Genomic DNA, 25839 nt, shown 5'->3' on the forward strand with positions numbered 1-25839 from the left:
GACCTAATCACCTCCCAAAGTCCTTGCCTCCTAGTACCATCCCATTGGGGGTGAAGACTTTGGGTAACATGAGTTTTGAAGGGACACAGTCTGTGACACTATGGGAATTTGCTAATCAAAGGTGACTTTGTAAAAAAAAAATTTCACTGCTATATAGCTGGGCATGAAGGCACATGCCTGTAATCCCACTGACTTGGGAGGCTGAGGCAGGAGGATCACAAGTTCAAGGCCAGCCTTGGCAATTTAGGAAGTTCCTAAGCAATTTAGTGAAGACCTGTCTCAAAGTTAAACCAAAAAAAAAAAAAGACTCATGGGTAAAGCACCCTGGGTTCAATCCCTAGTTATCTCCTACCCATTCACTGCTGTGAACAATAATCTGAATAAATAGAGCATGCCCTCATGTCATTTGATTATGTTTTGTGATTTTGTCACTTGGACAATTAATTTCTTAGAGGTCCATTTATCTTTAAGAGAAGTTTATTTTTCAGAATGTTATCTATAAAAAATTCTCGTTTGTTTGTAATCTCCATAGTCACACAGTGCTGGGGTCTTGAACCCTGGTCTGTGGCCATGGGAGGCAGGCTCTCTATGTGATGGGCTATATCACCAGCACTATAAAAAATTCTCTAGGAACTGTTGTGGTTAACCATTATTAGCGTATGTACCTTTCAAAGGCCTAGAGCTTATGCATTTTTTCTTTTTTGTGGGGGGATCCATGATTGCAACATAGGATCACTCCGAGCACCTGGCACGTGATGGCAAAACATGTTCCCACTGCAGAATAAATCCAGAACTCTTGGTGAGCTCTGTAAAACTTTGCGAAGTCTGACTTCCCTGATGCCCTCTCACCCACTCCTGCTTACTTCACTACATCCGAATTGGTCCCTTTGCAGTTCCTGGAACACACCAATCCCACTAAACCTTTGGGATTTTGCTATTTCTTCTGTCTAAGAAATGTCATGGTGGACTCTTAATGTTTTGCTTCCTCATACACCACCTCTTCAAAGACATCTTCCTTGACCACCCATTTAATTCCAGCTCTAGTCCCCTGCCTCGGTTGGTTCTTCTTCATAGCATTCATCTTGACCTGACCTATTATGTAATTTGTTTTTTTTTTTTTTTTAATTGTCTCTTCCTCTCTGCTGGAATGTGAGCTTTGGGAAGGCAGGGACTTTGGCTGTTTGGATCACTGCTGTGAACCCAGGTCTTAAAATACTCCCTGCTAGGGCTTAGTAAATTTTTGTCAATCAGTGAGTATTTAGATGAATGAATGAATGCATTTGCCTACACTACATAAAATATATTGTATATGCACATGTACCATGTATATTATATACATGCAACATGATCCAGCTCCACAGCAGCATGTGAGGTAGACAAACACAGCTCAAAGGAATTTTGATTTCTTTTTTAATCTCAAGGGTGTTGGCCTTTCCAAATTCTTAGCCCACAGCAGCTTATATTAAAATTTTTACCCTCTTCTGTTTTCTAGTACCCCAGATTCTGGGTCCCTTAGTTTCTGTGACCCAAAGAGGACACTCTGTTCTGTGCCATCCCATCCCCACCATCTTTTGTTCTTGCCGCCCTTGTTTCTGATGAAGTGTTTGGCTCGTGATGGGGAAAGGATAGTAATTGTTCTCTAAATCTTCTCTTAAATCTTAAGGGCTCTTGTCCTTCCTTTGAGTGGGAGTAGGCAAAAAAAAAAAAAAAAAAAAAAAAGATACCAGGTGGGTTGCCCATGTTGATCAAGTAGCAAGACCCAAAGAGAAGGCAGAACCTCACTTTAATGCCCAAATTAAATGGATGCCTTTGGTTCATCAAGTACCAGATTGTCTTTTTCCAAGGTACTTTAGTCATGTCCTTTGTTGTTTTTATCCTCTGTACGTGGTGATATATTCTTCTTTAGGGCACAGAACACTTGGTATTATTTCCATGTACTAACTCCATAATGATCTTCCACAATATTAGTACCGACTCTTTAGTTCTATTCATTGTGGCAGGTGCAGCACATTAGCACCAAAAAATTAGACCATAATACAACAATGGGTTATTGAAAACATCCATAAATATCTCATAAAAGCTTAGAATTTCCTTAAGACAGTAACATCATTTCTAAAGAGTGTTCATCTGTTACCCTAGAAAGAATGATAAAATATTTAAGACTAACATGGTTCTATATATTATAAACTCTGGTTGTTTATGCTAGGTGGCTTTAAATTTATTTAGGCAGACTTTTTTTTTATATTCATACCTCACAAATGGAGCTTTTTATCATTTATAATGTTGTTGTTGCCATTTTAGTAAATGAGGTGGTTTATGAGCACTGTTCATCAATGAAGCAAATGGTTTTCGTATTATTTGGCACCTGGCTAACAATGTAAATTTTAAATTACCTTTTGTACATGCTCTTTTCTTTCCATTGTCTTGCTTTTCCTTGTTCAATTGATGATTGCTGTTAACTGGGAGCCTTACTTTTTCCCCTCTCTCTCCACTCCCACCCAAGATGGAGGCAAGGAAGTGTTGTCAATGCACCAGATTCTTCTCTACCTGTTACGCTGTAGCAAAGCCCTGGTACCCGAAGAGGAGATTGCCAATATGCTTCAGTGGGAGGAGCTTGAGTGGCAGAAATATGCAGAAGAGTGCAAAGGCATGATTGTTACCAATCCTGGGACGGTATGTTCTGGTAATTCATACATTGAGGTTGAATTGACACTTTTTTTCCAGGTTTGGATGTTTTGCCAAAAACAAACAACAGCAACAAAAATATTTTAAAACATTTTAAATGCTTATTGTTTTTTGTTCTTTGAATAATTTTTCATTTAAATATTTACTAATCAGAAAATTTTTACTGATCATAGAAAATATTTACTAATCAGAAAATACTACAATTTAGGCATATTTAGTATCAGTTCACCCAATTAATAAATTTATTCTGCCCGAATATATGACCATTCTCAGGATTTTTTGATACATATTGCAAATTGCCTTTCAGAAGGGTTGTAAAGTTTGTATTCTGACCTGGAATACATGAGAGTACTTCTTTTTGCAAATTGGTTACACGGGTTTAAAGAACTTTGGGTGTGCTGGTGCATGCCTGTAGTCTCAGCAATTCAGGAGGCTGAGGCAGGAGGATTAGAAGTTCAAGGCTAGCCTGAACAACTTAATTAGACCCTGTCCAAAATAAAAATATAAAAAGGGTTGGGAATGAGCTCAATAGTAAAGTGTCCCTGTGTCAATCCCCAGTTCCAAATAAAATAAGATTAAAAAATAACTTTGTCAGTTTGCTAGGGAAAATATTATTATTTCAAATTTATATTTATTTTAGTTTCTAGTGAAAATTGATACTTCAAATGTTTGTTGTCTATTCATGTTTTATTTAGAATATTGCCTATAAATATCCTTTGTATTGATTTTCTTTTGTGATATTTGTCCTCTATTGATTTTTTGCCATTATTATTACAAATATTTACCATTATTTTTGTTTGCTTCTTAATTTTTTTTAAAAGGGAGATTCTAAGTTAATTTTTGAAATAAATGTATAAAGGTTAAAAGCAGAAAATTTTAAAAACTTGTGTTAATTCATATGAAATATAGCATTTTCTTTATTTCAGAGTTTTTTTCCTCCATGTTTCATAAAAATTTATATATTGGCATATTATAAAATTTTGCAGAAATGGAGAATTAATATAAACCCATGTAAAGAAACAGAATAAGTTATTTAAACAAAGCTTTTTTTAAACTGTCAATTGTTTAAAACAGTTTAAACTCTGTATAATTTTTATTGCATTGACACTAACAGCTGCACAAACAAAACATTGCTGCTTGTAATTAAAACATTCCAACTAATACTGATTGATTTTAAACAAATCCAGAAAGTGAAATAGTTTAGTAAAAATATGTTTAAGCATAAGACTTGCTTAAAACTAGAAAAATCATACCATTTTTACTGTTGTACTGTTAAGCCACATAATAATTAAAGTAACTTTAAAAGAAATACATAATAGAACTAAGTGATTAAGGCTACAGATTTTATTTTTCTTTAAACAACTGCATATATTTTTATTTCTTGTCAGTTTCAGAGCTGGGTCAGATGGTGGGGTTGGTGGTGGTGGGAGACATATGCTTTGATCTTGCTTGTTCTGTAGTGGATACTTTGGGAACATAATCACCCTTGGCTTTCTTCTGTGGCATAGTTAACTTTTCCTGAAATCCTTGTACCAGTTGGAGAGCTTTTGAAAAAAAAAACTAAGGATGCCCTGACTGGCCCAATCCCTTATGCTCCAGGCAGTGGGGCCCAGGAATTTGCAGTTTTAAAAATCCCCTGATTCTTCTGATCATCCATTGTTTATTTTTGAGTTCATGGCATAGATGACATTTACCTGTCTTGATTATCATCATTTAGCTACTCAGTTGAGGGACTGCTGTGTGAGCCAGTGCTAGTGAATGTTGCATATTATATATGATACTTGCTCAGGTGAAAACTCAAGGTGTAGACATCTAACAGGAATCTGTGATGATGGTTGAGTTAGTGGATCAGTCAGCAAAACCTGTAGTTGCAGCAGAGTTTACTGCCAGGAAGTCTTCATAAACACCACAGTGAGTTCTCAGGGAAATCAAGAACTATTGATTATTGACATAGTTAATGTACATCCTTGAGATGGTGTTAGGTTAGTTTTGAAGATAGTGAGGAAACCAGACTAGTCAGAATGAAATATTGTGGTGCCTTACATTGGAAAATAATCAGTAATAAATTAAGAAAGGTAAGTTTGGGTGTTAGGCTTAGGAATGTGTTGAAATTACTTTTTAAAAAATGTTTATTTAAAAATAGTTTAATATCATGTTAACATCTTTCTGTTACATCCTCCTGAGAAGTGTAGAGTTACTCAGAGGTTAAGGTAGATATGATAATACATTTTATCCTCTCTGGTACTTACTTTGAAAGACTGCCCAATGGCAAGAATGTTGGGAAATTTATTAAAATTTTTGAGCCATTATGGTCACATTAAATACTTCATTACTGTAGAACCTAAAAAAATTAATCTTCCTCCCTAAGCACTTTACCTCTGCCAGGGAATACTGTGGTCATTAGTGAGAATATTTTTGGTTCTTACACAGAGATAGTATGATAGATGTTGAAGGGTATGGTCAGAATCTAGAACTTATTTAATTCCCCCACTCCCCATAATTTAAATGTACTATATATATATTTTTTTTTATTTTTGAGAATAAAGTCTTGTTATGTTGTCCAGACTGGTCTTGAACTTCTGGGCTCAAGTGATCTTTCTTCTTTAGCCTCCTGAGTAGCTGCAAACTACAGGTGTGTGCCACAGTTCCTGGTTATTATATTTTAAGTCACTGTTTACTCTGTTGATACTATAGCCTAGTGTTTACAGTCACAGAAACATGAATAATTCAATGGCATTCTTTTATAAAAATGTAGCCTGTCACTTTGATTACATAATAATAAAAATAATTCTTAGACCTAAGTAACATGTTTCTACTCTACTGCTAATGGGTATTAAAATAATTTGATATTAATTTACCTATGAACAATTTTTTTTGATTTCTTAAATTTGAGATTAAGCCCCAAGTGAAATTTGATTATTAAATGACATTTAAATTTTTAAAATAAAACTTAAGTCAATATGGACGAATTTGCACAAATCTATTCTCTTTGTCACATAGTTGCATCTGTCAGATGATGAGTTGGGTCAGTGCTATAGTTGTAGGTAGGGGACCAGCTTGTCCAGTTGTGGGATGATTTTCCTGGTTTTAACATCAGAGCCCTACATCCCCCCACAAACAGGGCCACTGACCGGTTGTGGGTGCTGGTTGTGGGACAGAATGCAGCTTATTTGCTCCTGTGTGCATCAATTCTGCAGCCAAAGCCTCTGAAGTAACTGAGCCAAAGACCCCCCAGTCTTGACATGAAACAAATTACTAGTTAGGGACTGCCCTGGGAGTTGATTATAAGCAAGGAGGTTGCTAAGACATCCTCTGATTTTTATCTTCTTTTCACAAATTTAAACTTTTAGAATGAAAAATATTTCACACTTGGCCTAGAAAGAACCATCCATTTACTTATTTTCTTATTAGACATGAAGGGGAAAAAAAATATTAGGCTTTTTGTTAAAATACAAAAATATACATGGACATAATAAGAAAAGCTTAATTATTGGACTTTGGTACCATCTTACCTTCTAATTTAAAGGTGTAAAAAAGAAATATACAAGATATACTGAGAACTAATGGGGGAAAGACTTTAAATAGAGGCATCTGTCTGTGCTTCCTAAGTAGAAATAAGCTATTCATTTGAAATATAAAATTAAAGCAGAAAATGTCTGCACATCTCTTCACTGTGATGTGGATCCTTTCTCAGTGCCTTGAAGAGGATAAGGAAAAGTTATATCTGACTAGGTGTCCTTTTAAAAGTTTTATTTTTAAAGGTTTCTGTGTAGACTGCAAAAGAAGGATAAAATCATTGTTCATTATGCCAAATGACATAGACTCATTTGCAGGGATGACATTATAGTTTTTATATAGTATAGCTGCTATGATTAAAGAATTTTAAATGACATTTTTTTTTTCCCATTGGGGACAAGGCTTTCCTAGAAAAAAATCCGATTAATTCCTTCCCTATTTAGGTTAAAGTCAATACTTAAAGACTTCTTATGGGAATAAATGGCTTTGATTTTTTTTCTCTAGAAACCGAGCTCTGTCCGCATCGATCAACTGGATCGTGAGCAGTTCAACCCTGATGTGATTACTTTTCCGATTATCGTCCACTTTGGGATACGCCCTGCACAGTTGAGTTATGCAGGAGACCCACAGTAAGATATTTCTCGGTGTTTGTCTTAGCCACTTTCACCTTCTACTAACAGCTGAATTAGCAAAGGAATACCCTTTAGTGGACATCTTCCTTTTTAAAAATTAAGTGAAATGAGTCATGTTCCAAATTTAGGTTACCAAATGATAGCTCCTGAAGAATAATTTTTTTCTCTACCTATTTGACTACAATAAGTTATTATTAAAATAGATTTATCCTTGGCAATCTTGGTCAACATAAGTCCTATATAGTTTTAAACTTTAGGAGCTTTTCCTTTATTTGTCATTATAATAATTATTGTTATTATTTTTTATTTTTTCATTGCCCTCTAAAGGAAAGTAGCACCATATTTGTTCTTAGCACTGCTGAATTTCTGCACAATTCTATTTTGGGGGGCATTTTAATAAGAGCTCAAGACTCCATGCAGACTCAGGGGTTGTGTTGGAAGTAGGAGCCATGATGTCCTACTCTTAAGAGTTGTTACTTTGCACATTTGGGTTTTTCCAACTGGCATGTTAGTGTTTTTCTGGGAGAAGACGAGGATGTGTGGGAATGGAGATAGTACCATTATATTCTTCAGGAGTGTTTGGATTTCCTACCTTGTTAAACAGTTTCCTAACTTAATTTTTTAAAATAAAGGATTCATGATGGGAGAAAAGGGAATGGGAGATTTTCAATTCATGAATACAGTTCTGGCTGACATATATTAGAAGAGGCTAAAGGGTTTTGTTCTTTTTTTTCCCCCTTTGGATAAAAGTATGAAGCAGTGAACCAGGCACTGTGTAAGTACTTCTTTCTTTCCTCCATTCTCTAAAAAAAATATGTTATCAAAAAAGGAGAGGCCCAGTTCAGGCCAAAGAAGGAGCAGTTTCATTATGACAGAAAATCTTCTGCAAATCCCTTCTTCTCAGAAAAATGTTAGTAGAATGTGATTAGGCTCTTGTGGACTCAGATGGCAGGATGTGAATTGATGGACTGCATATCCTCTTCATTCCCAGATGTTTTAACAGTACCCTTTAGACTGATCCAGGTTGTCACATATTTGACTACAAATATGCTTATTATGATTATGATAAATACAAATTGGTATACACCATTTATCTTTTCCCTCTCCAGTGGAAAAATGGGTATAGGTATGTGACTTGGGTATCAGCACAAACAGGGTTCTCTATTCCAATACTCTTTAACTGACTGGCCCTATTGAAGAAGGGGTTTTCTTTCAATAAAAGAAATATTTCATATTTAAATGCAATCATTCACTTGTAAAAAGGTAACAATGAGAAAGGGGACATTTTTCCATTGACTAAAGTGTTTCTGTGTGTCTTCCTTGGAATTGTTTCCAGAAATTCATCTTTATAGTCACAGTCATTTTCAATCCAAATAAGCAATAATCTACTTAATCACCAGGTTCCAGATGACTTGCCATCCCTCCTTCCAACCCCCAAATGGTATCCTTCCTTAGAATGAAGGTTTGCTGCCAGTAAGGATGTTCAAAGGAATGTAATTTATGACTGAGCAGGCCTGTTAAAATAATTGGTTATTTCACTGTAAATTGCCTTCTCTGTCTGAGATGTCTGTCTTGTCCTTTTCCTTAGGTATCAGAAACTGTGGAAAAGTTATGTGAAACTTCGCCACCTCCTAGCAAACAGTCCCAAAGTCAAACAAACTGACAAACAGAAGTTGGCACAGAGGGAGGTTGGTATTGAACCTGATTCCTTGGTGATTAATGATAATGTACATCACATTTATTCCAAGATTGTTGCATTACCCTATACTTCTAGAATAAGTTAAAAAAAACTTTTTTAAAAAACCAAACTTTATTCCCCTCCCACATTCGTACATTGATTACTTCAAAAAATTCTCCTGGTATCTAAGGGAAAAGGATTTTTTTAGTTCTAAAAAGACTGGTTTCTTAATGGATTACCGCCTTTGGGAATCATCTTTTTTTTCTTTTTGGCAGTTCTGGATATCAACCCAGGACTTTGCACGAGTAAGACAAATGTTCTACCATTGAGTTGCACTGCCAGCCCATCAAATATATCTTTCATAGAAATTGAAGAAAGCTTAACATTTGCTAAATTAGCCTTTTATCTTTGATTATGAAGTGCACATTATGCAGCATTGAGTCTTACTCATTGACTCAGGGTCATAAAAAGTCATAGTTCTGTTGGTTTATCAGGGTGAACTTGTTTTGTAAGGTTTGATAGCCCATAGTCCATATTTCTTTACCAATGAGTAGTAGTATTCTTGTATTCCAGGATTGATGTTTTAGTTTACATTTGAGAATAAGTGGATTCAGTATCAAGACAGATTTTTGTGTCAGGTTTTATTCAGCTGTGATAGTAGAAGAGCAAGGGTTGAAGGCTGGGGAGAGTATTTGAATTCCAGCTTTGTCACTTACTGTGACTTGAGCCAGTCAGCCTCTTTATAAAGGAGGGTTGAAGGCTGAGAGGCTGACTGAAATGTCCCCTGTATTGGTACACCTAAGGAAAAAGATAGGCATGTGGGCTTCTGAAATGCCCCATTTAACATCCCTCCTGTAGTATTTGGCCTTTAGTAGTAACTTAATCAGTGGTGGAGGTCCTGGTGATTCCTGTTTATTATGAATTCCTATGAGGTTTTTTATTGAACTGCATGTATACCAATATAAAATTGCTTTTTATAATTACTTATCTGAAGGACTGTGAAGGGAAGAGTCAGTTCTTGATTGAGTCTCACAGGTGAAATTTTGAATCATTGTCTCTTTTTTATCATGTCCCCTTGTAGCAAGAGTATAGAGAGGTTTGCAAATTAGAAGGTAATTTTTAGAATTTTTGGGTTGGAGATTAAGTGATTGTCTTTCTTAGATGGAAATGCTTAACATAAGGCTTGATATGAATATAATTTTTAAGTGCTGAATTCAAATCCCAAATACCACATTTTGTTTCTCTCATCAGTGAAAGGGCATATTTTGTTCAAATATGCCAGATTAGTAGATTCGGTTTAGAATTTTCCTTATCTAGTTACCAGGAAGGATCACCTATACCCATGGCTTCACACATCCCAACCTTCATTTTAAATAAAATATTGTAATTTTGCAAAAAGAGGTTTGAGTGCCTGAATGAAGGATGATACTGAATTGTAAAGACAGTATTGAATATGTGAATCCAACTTATTTTCTAATGCTTGCTGTTTGGCTTAATATTGCTTTACAACTGTCAAGTTACTCATCATAATGAGTTCTTTTCTAGGAAGCACTCCAAAAAATACGACAGAAGAATACAATGAGGCGAGAAGTAACTGTGGAACTAAGTAGCCAAGGATTCTGGAAAACTGGCATTCGTTCTGATGTCTGTCAGGTGATGACACTTCTGAGAACACAATTATGCCCATCTCTCTTCCTTTAAAAGGCATTGGCACTGAAATTTTTCTAAATGAAAAGTTTCTGTGGAACACACTACCCTGAGGCTAAATGAGGAAGCATAGATTGTTTTCTGTTGTTTGTTTTTGTTTTCTGTTCTGGTGCTGTTTTGTGTGCGTGTCTGTGCATGTGGGTGAGGGGGAAGGAGTGTATGTGGTAATTCAGTCTTTTTATTTTGGATGAAAATAAGTCTGCCTTCCAGTGCACCTGCCTATTTGCAGCACACACGTAGATGCTTGTCAAAAGAGATAATCCAGCAGCCAAACAGGACCTTGGGAGGTTACAAACTTTCAGGACCAATGACTTAAATTTGCATTGCAAAGAACTGAGGGCATTAATGAACAGAATCAGTATACATTTCATATTTGAACCAAATGACAGTATTTTTTCCCCCTTTGGTGAACTCAGTAGAGAAATATTTCAGCCACATATAACTGACTCATTAGTGAGCATCTTTGTCTTTCTCATGGGTGGAATTTACATCGGATTAGGTATCTCAAAGCCAGCATATTCTTAAGCCCTTCAAGATAGCTTTTTGTTACACTTCATGAGAATTACAGTAAAAGAAATGAGTATGCAGACTGGGTCAGGTAATGTAATTTGCTTTGTTTAGCCTTTTGGAAAAATAGGTCCAGGCTTCTACTTGTCTGTTTTGATGGTAGCATGCATTGTAATAAGTTCAGGCAACTTCTTAGATATTTATTTCATCATAAAGAATCTTTTGAAAAAAATCAATGTTGGCATTTAATTATTATATTGAACAGTATGGTTTAATCCAATAATTAAAAGTTTTGCTGCACAGTTCATTTACTAAGTGATGTCCAAAGCTAACTATTTTTGTATTAACATGAACTACTATTGATGCAATGCTAAATAGTTTTAGAATAATTATCTACAGTGGTAGCCAATTACATTCAACATTTTCTCAGTTATTTTTCCAGTTGACCAGTATTTTTTACTGTCAGTCCTTTGAGATGTGAATATTTTTCTTGCTTTGATTCTTTCCCAGGACTATTTGAAGCCATATCTCTCCCATTTTTTTTCTACTAGTTAGTGTTTCTATAAAGCCAAACTTTGGTAAACTCAGTGATAAGTGAATCAGAGTTCATTATTTAGGAAGTTATAACATTTTAGGGGCTGTGGGAATGGCTCAGTGGTAGAAACACTTGCCTAGCGCATTTTGAGGCCTAGCACCATTGGATCCACAGCACCACACACGTAAAAATGTTTCATAAAATTGTGATGTATTAAGAACTGAAAGAGAACTTAGAGCCTTCTAGTTTAGTGGTTTTTATAGTTGTGTTGATGAACTTTTAATTATTTTTTCCAAACAAAACCCTTTTGTGGAGCCATAATTCGTAAAAGGAGGGAGGGAAAGTATCTGATAAACGGTTGGGTGCTGGTGTGGAGAGAGTGTCTTGTTTCACTTGATTTCTCTGCTCTATGTAGCAGTTCTTAAGCCAGTTTTATTCCACTGAACACATTTTTTTTTTTTAAAGCATTGAACCCTTTTTTCCTTACTTTTGGTAAAATAGAGATTGCAAGTGATCTGTTCCAGTGTAGTTTTATATTCTTTAGCAATATCACAGATGTCTTGCTCTAGCTCTCCAGCTAGTAGAGAGGCAGCCTGAGGACTAAGTTCTCTTTTTCTCTGTGTTGTCTTCTATATTCTCTCTCAGGGTTGGTAGGTAAAAGGACTCAGTCGCCTTGATTAATGATTAGAGAAAAGGGATCCTGGTTTATCCCCTGCAAAAATGAATGCTTCCTGATATAATAATAACTTTCACTTTGTAGAACTCCCTCTATTCCACAGAGAACTGCTGTCTACTTAGAAGTCATGCTTTCATTTCCTGTTTCTCCTGGGAGATGTCTTTTTAACATTTAAGTAAGATTACCCTCATGTTAAATGACTTGATAAGAATCTAAATTGCTGCCTATGAGTTCATGTGTATAGAAGGAATTTGTGGTTTGTTAAAAAAAAAGAAAGTTTGTATATGAAAATGAACTAGCCAGCTACATGAAAAATCAATATAATCCAAAGAAAAGAAAATGGAGCTGTAACTCAGTGGTAGAGTGCTTACCTAGTGTGTAGGAGGCCTTGGGTTCCAGCCCCAGTAACACCAAAAAATAAAAATAAAATAAAAGAAAGAGAAAAGGAAATCTAAGAATGATGACATTGTTGAGACTGGTGATGAACTATTACAAGCAGAAGCAAAACCAAAACACATCTCTGCTTTGAGATAGCTTCTTACACATCAACATCAAATCATCTTGGAGGCATTCTGTAGCTCTCAACTTGGGGTGAACAGATGAGATATTTGTTTATCTTGACATGAAATATGATTTCACTGTGAATATTCTTGACATTGTGAAAGTAAATTGTTACCTGCACTGAACTTAAAAATTAATGTACAGAGATGCCACCTTGAGAGTATTTGGAAGTGTTACTCATCCTTTCATTCATTACAATTGAGCAACCTAGTTCTAGTTTTAAATACAAAAAGCTTAAGTAAGGTAGAAATGATGTAGGGGAGAATGATAAGGGCAATTTAAGTAATAATAATTACCTCTAAATTACTGAGGTTAGTTATACATTTTGTTTCAATTTTTTACCTTGAAATTCTTAAGGTAAACAATAAGGGGCAACATAGTACCCTCTAGTCCTGTGTGTGTGTGTGTGTGTGTGTGTGTGTGTGTGTGTGTGTGTGTGTGTGTAAATCAGATAAAACTATGAATATATTTTGCCGGCTGCTTTTAGTCTTATTTTTAATGGTCGTCTTAACCTCTTTTGTATAGTTCAGTCCATGTGTGACTACACACAAGTTATAAACGTTAACATTTTTATTGCTTACTTGGCTTTTAGGTTGTCCTTCATGATTTTGGAAGTAGAGATTTCAAAAATATTTATAAATTGGCAGCTTTTTAAGAGAGGTGCAAACAGTGATCTTATTGTGTATAAGTAATATTAGTTTGCACCTTGTAACTGTTAATTCCCTTTAATTTTTTTTTTTTTTTTTTAAGTTGTAGATGGAACCAACACTGTTATTTATTTATTTATTTTTTTCTGGTGCTGAGGATCAAACCCAGTGACTCACACATGCTAGGCAAGCACTGTGGTACTACTGAGCTGTAACCCCAGCCCCTGTTATTTAATTTCTTATCATAGAATAAATGTTTTCTTTTGGTATGTGTACTTCAAGTAAGATAGCAGATGGTATATAATAATGCAGTTTAAAACCTTCAAAACAAAGGTATTTCTTATTATGGATAATGAAGAATAAGAATCTGAGTGACTTGAGAAATAGCAGTTAAATAAATTTATATACTGAATATTTAGAATAACCCCAAAGCCAATCATAGATGGGCTTGTACTTAATTTTAAGGGAAGAAAGACTGAGTGCTTCTCTGAAATCTTTGGGCTTTTTTTTTTTTTTTTTCCCCCTCTATTTGGTAGTTCATCAATATAGAACTACTCTTTATTGGTAATAATTGCTAATAGATACCTAGCAAAACCCTTGTGAGACTGTATGGCTGCTGCAGGAGATAAAACTGCTGTGATAAATCCAAGGTAGAGTAACCTAACTACTAGCGTCTCCCTCAGAGTACATTTTTTTCAGTCAGAGAAGTTGGCAAGGATTATTAGGAGACTAGGAAATTCTACCTGGTGTCCCAGCCAATGTTAAGAGGAGTGAAATCAGGACAGGTGCTGTAACCTGTGGTTATATGTGAACTAAATGCAGACTATTTGGAGAGAAACAGATGTAGGATTTTTCTCCATGTTGCTGCTTACAACTGAATTCTGGGCATTTTGGAAGAAAAATCAAAACCTGTATCTGAGTCTGGAAAAAGTGCAGCATGATGACTTAGAAGAGGAAGAGAAGGAACATGCCACAGTGGAACCTGTACTTGAAGAATAGGGATTCCCCCCCTCCCCCGTGCTAAGGATTGAACCCAGGGCCTTGTACATGCAAGGCAAGCACTCTACCAACTGAGCTATATCCCCAGCCTGAGGGATTTGGGTTTTTTAACAAGGGTACCAAGAATACGTGATATAGTGGTTGCACACCTTTAACTCCCAGCTGCTCAGAAGGCTGAGGCAAAAAGATTGCAAGTTCTAGGCTGACCTAGGCAACAAAGTAAAACGCTATCTCAAAATAAAAAGGTCTAGGGTTGTAGTTCAGTGATAGAGCTCTTACCTAACGTGTGTGAGGTCCTGGGTTCAATCCCCAGTAGTGCAAAAAAAAAGAAAGAGTTTCGCACCTTAGGTTAAATGAAATCTTTTGTGGAAGTAGACACCTAGTCCCATGCTGTCTTGTCAAGGAGGTATGTTGAAAGCAGTAAAAAACTTCATGAGGAGGAAAGAACTGTGCCTTACAGTCATATGACCAGTATGAGGCTGGTGTTCATCTGGGGACACCGACTCCTTGAGGAGAAACGGGAGGCCTGGGAGAATAGGAGCTATGTTGTGCTGGTGTGTTTGACTTGAGTGGAGAGAGAGGTGTGTTTTGGATGAGTTGATAAATGTGCTGTTTTCCTGGAGTGACCATCTGAAATGGGATGGAAGGCTGTCATGTGTCATCAGACCTAGTACTCTTGCTCAGTGATTTATCAAAGAATGACTGCACAGGGAGAAGAAACATCTTTAGGGATTAAGAGATTTTGGACAACAAATTGAAGGAAGCATTTTCTATGTCAGATTGTGGACAAGACATTTTCTTTTATTGGTACATTACAATTATACATAATAGTGGAATTCATTATGTAATATTCAAACATGAACATAAGATAATTGGCTCAGTCTCATTCACTGGTACCTTCCCTTTTCCTCCCTCCCGGCAACTCCTGATCAGCTTGCTCTACTCTACTGATATCCCTTTTGTTATTATTTTAATTAAGTATGATTGTGTGTGTATGTATGTGTATATATGTATGTTTATATATGCAAGAAATATATGCATATATATGCAGAATTCATTGTGGTATGTTTTGTACATGGACATAGCGTAATTTGGTAGTGTGGCACATGCCTTAATCCCAACTTTTTGGGAGGCTGAGGCAGGAGCATCACAAGTTTGAGGCCAGCCTGGGCAACTTAGTGAGACTTTGACTCAAAATGAGAAAGAACTAGAGCTATAGCTCAGTGGTAGAGCACTTGCCTAGCATGTGTGAGACCTGGGTTTGATCCCTAGCACCACATAGAAAGAAATTTTGACTTCTGAGAGGTGATTCAAATACAGTTAACAAAGGAATTTTGATTTTTGGACTGCATGAGATGCTTTTTACTGGAGACATAGTGCTACTTGTGAAGGAAGGAAAGAAGTTTTAATGACTAACTGGTCCAATAGAGAATTATTAATTTTTACCGGTGAAAACTTTCTAAACACTTAGAAGATTAGAGAGTATAATGAACTCTGTATACCTATCACTCAGCTTCAGCAATTCTCAACAACATTTCTATAATACAGATAACTACCTACTGTTCACATTTTCCTGATTTTCTGTTTGAATTGAGGTTCAAACAATAATAATGCATTACGATTAGTTAATTTTTTTTTTTTTCTTTCAGTACTGGGAATTGAACTCAGGGGCTCTCTACCACTGAGCTATACCCACAGCCCTTTTTAATTTTTTTAATGTTGAGTTAGGGTCTTGCTAAGTCCTGAGGTTAATGTTGAGCTTGTGATCCTCATGCCTCAGCCTCCTGAGTAGCTGGGATTACAGGTGTACACCAGCACACCAGGCTAGTTAATGCCCCCCCCCCCCTTTTTAATGTCTTTTTAATCTATAGGTTTTCATTTTTTTCTCTTGTCAGTATTTCTTGAGAAAATGGGTCATGTGTTCTGTAGGTATTCTAGGGTCTGGTCTGGGTTTTGCTGATTGCAACTTTATGGTGTCATTTAACCTTGCTTCCATCCTTTTTTTTTTTTTTTTTAAACTGGTAGTTAGATCTAAAACTGTAGTTTGAGACAGTACCATTGGCCATGTGGCTATTTAAATTTAAATTAATTAAAATTAAATGAAATTTCAAGTTTATTTCCTCAATTGCCATAGCCATGTTTTGAGCACTGAGCAGACCCCTGTTGCTAGTGCCTTTTGTAGCAGCACAGATAACAACATTTCTGTCTTCACAGAGAGTTTTGTTGAACAGCAGTGGTCAATTTTAAGTTCACTGTTTTTGCCAGACTTTCATAAGTAATGGTGTGGTCTCTGTTTGTGTTACATTGTCAGTCATTGATGGGTCATTACTTAGATGTCCAGTAATTCCTGGCGGTTTGCCAAAAAGAGATTCTGTCTTCCTTCATTATTAGACTACTTTTTAAAAAAGGGATCTGTCCCTCACCAACTGTTTTGTTTCTTTACAAAATCCTTGCTTGAGACTTGATACTGATTCTCTTTTGTTACTCTTCAAGTTATTTAAGTGAAATAAATTAAGTACCATAAGTGAAATACTTCCCAGTACTTTTAGCAAGGAGGTGTAAACCAGGGAGCTTTTTAGGGATCTTGAGCTCCTCCTGTTCTTTCTGCAGTGTTAAAAATGCAGCCTCTGGCTGGCACCAGCCCCTCTGTTTATTTAGACCTTTTCTTCCCTTTGCCCTTTATGGTGTCTCTCCTGCTCAATGCCTCTTACTCCCAGCGCTCTCCTCTTGATAGAGCTTCAGCGTGCAAGGGAGCTTCAGTTTTTAGTTTGGAGTGTTTAAGGGGTCCAGGCTTCTCCAGTACTGTCCAGCTGCCTCTTTTCTCACCCTGTGAATTAGATTGTGCACAGGCCTCTCTAGTTTTAGTCACATTTTTAGTGAATATGTACTGTTTATTTTGGGGTACTTCCATTCTCAGGACCATCAGAAGCTCCGTTACTCTTCCTCTTTTCTCTCATGCTAATGCTGAGGCCACCATAGCTCTCTGTTCTCACTCACTTTTATTTGATGGTTTGTGAGGATTCCTTATCTAGTTTTAACATAGCTGTTTGGTTTTGCTAGTGTGATTTCTCTACTGTCCTGAGAGAATTTAAGAAAATTTGAAAACTAGATTCTACCATTTTTTCAAAATCTCTCAAAGGAGTGTTTTTTGTTTATTCATTTGTTTGTTTAGTTGGGTGGAAAGTACGATGCTCATTGATTTTATTTCAACTTTGCAAAGATTAGTAATTTTAAAAACTGAACTAAAGATTATAACAGCCTCATAGGTAACATTGAAAGATGATTGTCTGGAATTAAGGTGGAGATGGATCATACATACCTTTCCATGGTATTCCAAGGAAACAGCCGTACTTGGAAGGAGAAATTGGCTCTGTTTAGAGCAAGCATAGGGGAAAAGGTGAAGGTACTCCCCACCTTGTTCAAATGAGACAAGGTTAAAGGAACTAAGGCTTACCTAAGCTTAGGGAAGATGGGAGGATCATGCCACAAAATGTGTTTTGTTTGTTTCCAGAGGTAGAACTAAAACCATAAGGGTAGGCCTCCGGTGAGACAGAACTGGTCTTAAAGTGTAACTAGTGACTTTTTAATACTCAATTCTAAAGTGGGCATTACTTTCCTGACAGGTAATGATTAACTTCTCAGGAAGTATTAAAAAGTAAGCAGCTTGCCAGGTCTAGTCCATACTTCAGAATGGTGGTCACTGCATAGTTCTCATGGCTCATCACTTTGAGATGTCAGCTTCAACTCCTTGAGCCTCCTGCAGTTTAAATGGCTGCAAAATTGTGTCATACTTTGGGCGCATACTTTGTGTTCACATGTTGTTTTTTAATAATGCACTTACAAAAACAAAGTGGACAAAGTGCCACTAACTCAGGTCATAATGGCATATCTCTTTGAAGCTCTTGATAGCAAAAACAGTATGTTCATCTTTCTAGTTTTCCACCAGTGTTGTAAGGCCTGGCATGTGGAGGTGCTCAGTGCATATTTATTGACTGGAGCTGGCAAGAAAGACTTTCTGTTGATTAGAGATCCTATTTGGTAGAACTAGTCTTTATAAGTTAATAATACAGGGAACTGATTTCTGTAGTTTCAAGCAAATCCATTTTCATGTATTTTTAAACAATGCCAGCCTAAAATACTTCAAAGACTGAAATGATACAAAGCATATGTCAGTCATTTTGTGGGCTGTGCCCATCCTCCAGGTTCTGATGAATAAGAATGATTCCTTCATTCTCTTGAGTTCTAGGGAAACATTATTAAAGAAAAGAAAAAAAAAATATGCCTTTCATGAAATCATCTCCCAATAAGGAATGTACAGCCAAATGAAAAGTGATTGAAGCAAAAATATAAGTTCCATGTCCTCAGGTGCCTTAACTGTATTTGATGGTTTTATAAAAGTTGTCTTTGGAATGTTAGATCATTAAATGTTAAACCTAGAGTGGCTTTTGGAAATTACCTGATTCAGAGGTTCTTTACCTAAAAGATAATGATGGGACTTAAGTATTTGTGAGCACATTAATATTGTGTATAACTTTTGCATGTTTGTATATATGGGCATTTTTCTGAGGAAAGTCATTTTCCTTCAATTCTCAAAAAAGTGTCTTCACCCTAAAGAACAATGGGTCCTAATCCATTCCCTTGTGATTAGAAACAAGGAGGCACAGAAATGCATGTGCCTCAGTCAAAGCTGCCCTGCTGAATAAGATAGAACCAGAGCTGCCCTACTTGAATAAGGGCTAACAGACCTTGTTCTGAGATTTTTGTATTTGCTCCTTCAACCCTTTTCCTATTCATGGAAACTGAGGTAGAGAGGTAAAATAATTTGCCCCAAGTCACACAGTGACAGAACGGGATTTGGACCCAGGTCTTCTGGTTCCAGTGCTACCATGATTTCTTCATAGCAACTGCAGTATGCTACCCCTTGTGGATGATTCTCCAGGATGCCATGCACCCACTAAACTGTTTCAGAATTTCATAAGATGGAATTTAGCATGTGAAAATTATTCTTGTTTATTGTAACATAAGTAAAGCATTTTTATAGGGTTAAACATACTGAAGCATTTCTTCCTAGCATGCAATGATGCTGCCTGTTTTGACCCATCATATCCGCTACCACCAATGCCTGATGCACCTGGACAAGTTGATAGGATATACTTTCCAGGATCGCTGTCTGTTACAGGTAAGAATTGCTCTCCTGTGAACTCCCCTAATAAAATATAACTAAGTTATCTTGCAGGTTTGAAATGGTGCATTAGGCTTTTTTCTGGGAGGTGATAAGGATTTTTGTCCTACCTTGGTTGCCTCTGTTGCTTTCAAATCCTTCCTCTCATGTTTATTTGAGGTTCTCCCTCCAGAAATAGGCTCATGCTAAAATCTGCCTTCAATCCTGAGCCTTCTTCCATTGTTTCCTTTTTTTTTTACCTCTTCTTTCTAGGTACTGAGTGTTGTGATTCTCTGAAAGCCCTCTTCTTAGAAGAGGGCTTGTGCCTGAGTTCTAGAAATTTTGATTGTGGAGGATGAAATGATCAACATTAAAACTTTGACTGGGGCTGGGTGCGGTGGCACATGCCTATAATCCCAGCAACTTGGGAGGCTGGGGCAGGATGATTGCAAGTTTGAGTCCAGTGTTGGCAACTTATTGAGGCTTAAGCAATTTAGCAAGATCCTGTCTCAAAATAAAAAGGATTAGGGATGTGACTCAGTGGTAAAGCATTCCTGAGCTCAATCCCAGTATTCCCCCCACCCTTCATAAAATTGACTGGATAGCAGCTTTCTCCTTTTATTCAGGATGATCTAAAGATGGTGTTCCTGTGCTCAGTTTTTAAGTCTTGAACTTATTTCATTGAAATTTTAGCTGGCTATGACTCATCCGAGTCATCATTTAAATTTTGGAATGAATCCTGATCATGCCAGGAATTCTTTGTCCAACTGTGGAATTCGACAGCCCAAATATGGAGACAGAAAAGTTCACCACATGCACATGCGGAAAAAAGGTTTGTTTGGATGACTCTGAGATTCTGTTCTAAGATTTTGACCCTGTATTTTCTGACTGACTTTTTAATCTTCTTGTTCTCCAGTGCTTCCTGATCCATTTTTAATAATTTTAGGTTATTCACTTTGGGCAGAGCATTATAATCAAGATAGATGAATTTTTTTAAAAAAATCTTTTTACCAAGTGTTTTAAATAATTGTTTATCAGACTTTTAGATATGCAGATATTAAGCCTTTTAAAGTCAAGTTGGAGTGAGAACATTTTCTATGTGCCATATGATGGTCCTAGAATACTTCTAATGATCTTTATGTGTGTGTGTATGTTTTTTTTTAATATAGGAATTAACACCCTAATAAATATTATGTCACGCCTTGGCCAAGATGATCCAACTCCTTCAAGGTAAAGTAGTTTTTAAAACATTTATTGAGGGCTGGGACTGTAGCTCAGTGGCAGAGTGCTTGCCTAGCACATGAGAGGCATGGATTCGATCCTTATGCACCATATAGAAACAAACGAAATAAGCATTCTGTCCATCTACAACTACAAAAAATTTAGTTAAAAATCATTTATTGAGAAAAGTAATACATATGCTATACAGTTTACCAATTTAAAGTATACAATTTAGTGGATTTTAGTATGTTCACAAAATTGTGCAACTATGACTACTCCGTAATAATGGGACATTTTCATCACCCCCAGAAGAAGCCCTGTGTCTGTGAATAGTCACTTCCTGTGTCCTCTCAGCCTTCCCAGTTCTAGACAAACACCAGTTTATCTTTAGTTTCTGTGCATTTTCCTGTTCTGAACATTTCCTGTAGTGTCATACAGTATGTGGTCCTTTGTGGTTGACTTATTTTAGTTACCATAATGTTTTTAACTCTTATCTATGTTATGGTATGTATCAAATTCATTGCCAAATATATCCCATGATAAAGGTGTACGACATTTTATTTATCCATTCATAAGTTGATGGGCATTTGGGTTGTTTCTAATTTTTGGATATTATGAATAATGTTGCTGTATTTGTGTACACATTTTGTGTGAACATATGCTTTGATTTTTCTTGAACATAAACCTAGAAATGGAATTGCTGGGTCATATGGTAACCAGTTCATATTTAAGGAACTGCCAGACTATTTTCCAAAGCGATTGTACCATTTTATATTCCCCGCATCAGTATATCAGTGCTTTCTTTATATCCTTGCAATACTTGTTATTATCTTTTCTTAATTCTAGCCATCCTAATGAGTATAAGTACTATCTCATGGTATTTTTTTTATTGTTAATTTAAAATTTTTTAAATTTTTTAAAATTTGTTCTCATTAGCTATACATGACAGTAGAATGCATTTTGACACATCATACATAAATGGAGTATAACTTCTCATTTGTCTGGTTGTACATGATGTAGAGTTACACAGGTCATTTAATCTTATATGCACATAGGGTGTTAATGTCCAATTTATTCCCTCTTTCTTACCCCCATGTCCCCTCCCCTCCCTTCTCTCCCCTCTGTCTAGTCCAAAATACCTCTGTTCTCTCCCCTGCCATGTGAATTAGCATCCACATATCAGAGAAAACATTGGGCATTTGGTTCTTTGGGATTGGCTTATTTCACTTAGCATAATATTCTCCAGCTCCATCCATTTACTGGCATATACCACCATTTTATTCTTCTTTAAGACTGATCAATATTCCATTGTGCATATACACTATAATTTTTTTAGCCATTCATCTGTTGAAGGGCAACTAGGTTGGTTCCATAATTTAGCTATTGTATATTGAACTGCTGTAAACATTGATGTGGCTGCTCACTGTAGTATATGGATTTTAAGTCCTTTTAGGTATAAACCTAGGAGTGGAATGACTGGATTAAATGGTGGTTCCTTTCCAAGTTTTCTAAGGAATCTCCATAGTGGTTGCACCAATAGTAGTTGCACCAATTTGCAGTCCCATCAGCAGTGAATGAGTGTACCTTTTTCCCCACATCCTCGCCAGCATTTACTGTTGCTTGTATTCTTGATGATTGCCATTCTGACTGGAGTGAGATGGAATCTCAGTGTAGTTTTGATTTGCATTTCTCTAATTGCTAGAGATGATGAACATGTATTTGTTGATTGATTGTATATCTTCTGTAAAGTGTCTGTTCAGTTCTTTTGCCCATTTATTAAGTGGGTTATTTGGTTGTCTTTTTTTTTTTTTTTTTTTTTTTTTTGGTGTTTTTTTAATTCTTTATATATCCTGGAGATTAGTACTCTGTGTGAGGTGTGTAAAAAAGACTTTTTTCCCATCTGTAGGATGTCTCTTCATGTTATTGATTGTTTCCTTTGCTATGAAGAAGCTTTTTAGTTTGATTCCATCCCATTTATTGATTCTTGATTTTACTTCTTGTGCTTTAGAAGTCTTGTTAGGGAAGTCAGTTCCTAAGCTGACATGGTAGAGATCTGGGTCTACTTTTTCTTCTAATAGATTCAGGGTCTCTGTTCTAGTGCCTAAGTATTTGATCCACTTTGAGTTGAGTTTTGTGCAGGGTGAGAGAGAGGGGTTTACTTTTATTTTGCTACATATGGATTTCCGGTTTTCCTAGCATCATTTGTTGAAGAGGCTGTCTCCCTCACCCCCCCTTTTTTTGTTTACTCACCTTGCAGAGCAGCTGCTTGTCTGCTTTCTTGGTTTCACACCACAGAGCAGCCCAGAATACTCTCATTGTCATTTTGATTTGCATTTTTTTGATGGCTTCTAATGTTCAGCATCTTTTCATGTGTGGAGAAATATTTATTCAGATCCTTTTTCTCATTTTTAAAGGGGTTATTTTTTAGCATTGAATTATAATAATATTTTATATATTCCACATATAAGACATATTTGCCCAAAATAAAAGTTCTCATTTTAGAAATTCTTTTTATTTTTCTGATCATATCCTTTGATCATATCCCAGAAGTTTTAATGATGTCCACTTTATTATTTCTTTTGGTGCTTGTTCTTTTGGTGTTATGTCTAAGAAACCATTGCCTAATATGAAGTAAGCATTGATCTATGTCTGTCTTGATATCAGTTCCTCACTGTTTTGATTGTGATAGTTTTGAAGTAAGTTTCAAAGTTTGATATATGAGTTTCTCAACTTTGTTCTTTTTCTAGGTAGTTTTAACTATCTAGATCCGTTGTTTCTACATGAATTATTGGATCATCTTGTCAATTTCTCCACAGGATTTGCATGGGATTTTGTTAGGGATTATGTTGAATCTATAAATCAATTTCAGAATAGTTAACTATCTTGAAATTAAGTTTTTTGACCCAGAAAAGTGGGATGTCTTTCCATTTATTTAAGTCTTCTTTATGAAGTATACAGAAATAATTGATTTTTATATGTTGATGTTGTGTTCTGCAACTTTCTGATCTTGTTTACTGTGCTAATATTTTTTGGAAAGTCGTTAGGATTTTCTGTATATGTGATCATATCATCTCCTGCTAGAGACGGTTTTATTTCTTCCTTCCAATCAGGTGCTTTTTAGTTGCTCTGGCTAGAGCCTCTAATACAATATTAACAGAGGTATTAATAGCACATTCTTGACTACTTCTAGTTTTAGGGGTATTTTCATGATTGAAAATGATGTTTGTTGAGAGTTTTTCACAAAAGGCTTTTAACAGATTGAAGAATTTATCTTCTATTTATTCCTGGTTATTGTGTTTTTATCACAATATCACGAAAGGGTGTTTAGTTTTGTTATGTGCTTTTTCCATATTGGGATAATCATGTACATGCATTTTTTCTTTTATTCTACTCATCTGATAGTGGTAATTGATATAGTAATTGATTTGGGGATGTCAGACCAACCTTGCCTTCCTGAGATAAATCTCAGTTGATTATAGTATATAATCATTTGTATATGCTGCTGAATTCAATTGGTTAGTGTTTAGCTGAGGATTTTTGTGTCTATTTAGATAAGAGATATTCATTTATAGTTTTCTTTTCCTGTGAGGTCTTTTTTTTCTTTTGGTACTGGGGATTGAACCCAGTGATGTTTAACCTCTGAATTACAAACCCAGATGATTATTTTGAGACAGGGTCTTGCTAAGTTGCTGAGGTTGTCCTTGAACTTGTGATCCTCCTGCCTCAGCTTCACAAGTTGCTGGGATTACAAGCATATGCCATTACATCTGGCTCTTGTCTTGTTTTATTGTTGTGGTAATACTGTCCTCACAGAGTGAGCTGAGAAATTTTATAGGTTTGCTTTTCTTGTTTTATTTCTTGATTTTTATAAGATATCTTTATATATTAAAATTCTCACTTTTGCATGGCCTCGAGTCCCTAAAGGATCTGGGAAGAAAAATGGGTGAGGTCTGTATAAACTCATTAGCACCCTTGAAAATTGAGTGAAATCAAAGGGCTGATGGAAGAGACTCTTAGGTGTCTAGCAGGAGAATTAATTTTGTGTGAAGATCAGCAGGTTATATTTTGAGTCAATAGAGGAGATTATTTGAGGCCACTTTCTTGTTTTAAATAGGAAGGTGAAATGTTGAATAGCTGTGGTTGTGGGTATTCAGACTAAATGGATTAAAGCAGGTGGAGTAGGATTAGAAGTGACAGTTGAGGCAGTTGCTTCAGCCAATACCTGGCCTCCACAGCTAAAAGAATTGCTAGAATGACCACACAGCTTCCTTTATGCATTTTTCTTCAGCAGGTGGAAAATCTCTTATCTGAAATGCTTAGGAGAGGAAGTGTTTCAGATTTTGGCCTTTTTGTATTTTATAATATTTTCATTGATTTTAATCACTCGTAAATCCCTAATTGGAAAATCAAAATGCTCCAAAATCCAAACCACTTTGAGCACTAATATTAAGCTTGACAAGTTTTGGATTTTGGAGCATTATCAATTTTGGATGTTTGGCTTAGGGATGCTCAACTTGTATGCCACTTTCCTTTTTAAATTGGCCTCAAGTTGCTCTCTTTTGATATTGTCATGAACTAAGCCATTTTTCCTCTCTACTCAAAAGGTGAAAAGAAAGATAGCATGGAGCTTTAAAATTCTGGTTTGAAGTTGAACATATGCCTTACCAGGGTGTTTTTTAAGAGTCTAAGATCAGAAAACTGTCTCTACTTAAAAGAGTCCTGAGTCACACCCTCAGGAATACTATGACCATGGTTTCATTTTTATCTTATTCCATTGTGGAGTGTCCAGATCACCAGTTCTGCATATTAATAAGGGGACCTTGCTCACCCCTTTAACAAGGCAACGCACACCATACTTTTCAGCGATGAAAATACGGGTTTAAATCATCTTTGTCTCATACTACCCCAGTTGTTGGTATGTAAATTACATCTTTTTGTTTCTTGTTTTGTTTTGGTTTGGTACTGGAGACTGAACCCTGGGGTGCTTCACCACTGAGCCATATTCCCAGTCCTTTTAATTTTTTGAGATAGGGTCTTGCTAAGTTGCTGAGGCTGACCTCAAACTTGTGATCCTCCTGCTTCAGCCTACTGAGTCACAGACATGCACCATCATGCCCAGATAAATTACTTGTTTTGATGGTAACATTCAAATTTCACAGTATGAATTTTTGCTCTATTAAGAGTGATGCTTGGAAAGCAGTATGGAGATTCCTCAGAAAGCTTGGAATGGAACCACCATTTGACCCAGCTATCCCACTCCTTGGCCTATACCCAAAGGACTTAAAATCAGCATACTACAGAGATACAGCCACAT

The 25839-nt window shown here is 36.2% G+C and overlaps 1 protein-coding gene and 1 long non-coding RNA gene across 5 annotated transcripts in view; both read left to right on the top strand.

The window, feature by feature from the left end:
• DROSHA (drosha ribonuclease III) overlaps positions 1 to 25839 on the top strand; it is a 120745-nt gene that overhangs the window by 54928 nt on the left and 39978 nt on the right. For 3 of the 4 annotated variants that reach the window (XM_079144479.1, XM_079144482.1, XM_079144481.1), the window contains 7 exons: positions 2504 to 2673; positions 6706 to 6830; positions 8422 to 8521; positions 10057 to 10164; positions 19215 to 19322; positions 19998 to 20136; positions 20474 to 20534. In XM_079144479.1, the coding sequence (XP_079000605.1) occupies positions 2504 to 2673; positions 6706 to 6830; positions 8422 to 8521; positions 10057 to 10164; positions 19215 to 19322; positions 19998 to 20136; positions 20474 to 20534 (811 nt within the window). The remainder of the gene's footprint in view (positions 1 to 2503; positions 2674 to 6705; positions 6831 to 8421; positions 8522 to 10056; positions 10165 to 19214; positions 19323 to 19997; positions 20137 to 20473; positions 20535 to 25839) is intronic. The other variant, XM_079144480.1, reaches the window with a different exon arrangement.
• LOC306663890 lies at positions 10729 to 18472 on the top strand. Its single transcript, XR_013764574.1, has 2 exons — positions 10729 to 14614; positions 14677 to 18472. It is a non-coding gene; the product is annotated as an uncharacterized lncRNA (long non-coding RNA).

The sequence above is a fragment of the Sciurus vulgaris genome (assembly GCF_902686455.1).
Source record: "Sciurus vulgaris genome assembly, chromosome: 6".
Classification (NCBI taxonomy): domain Eukaryota; kingdom Metazoa; phylum Chordata; class Mammalia; order Rodentia; family Sciuridae; genus Sciurus; species Sciurus vulgaris.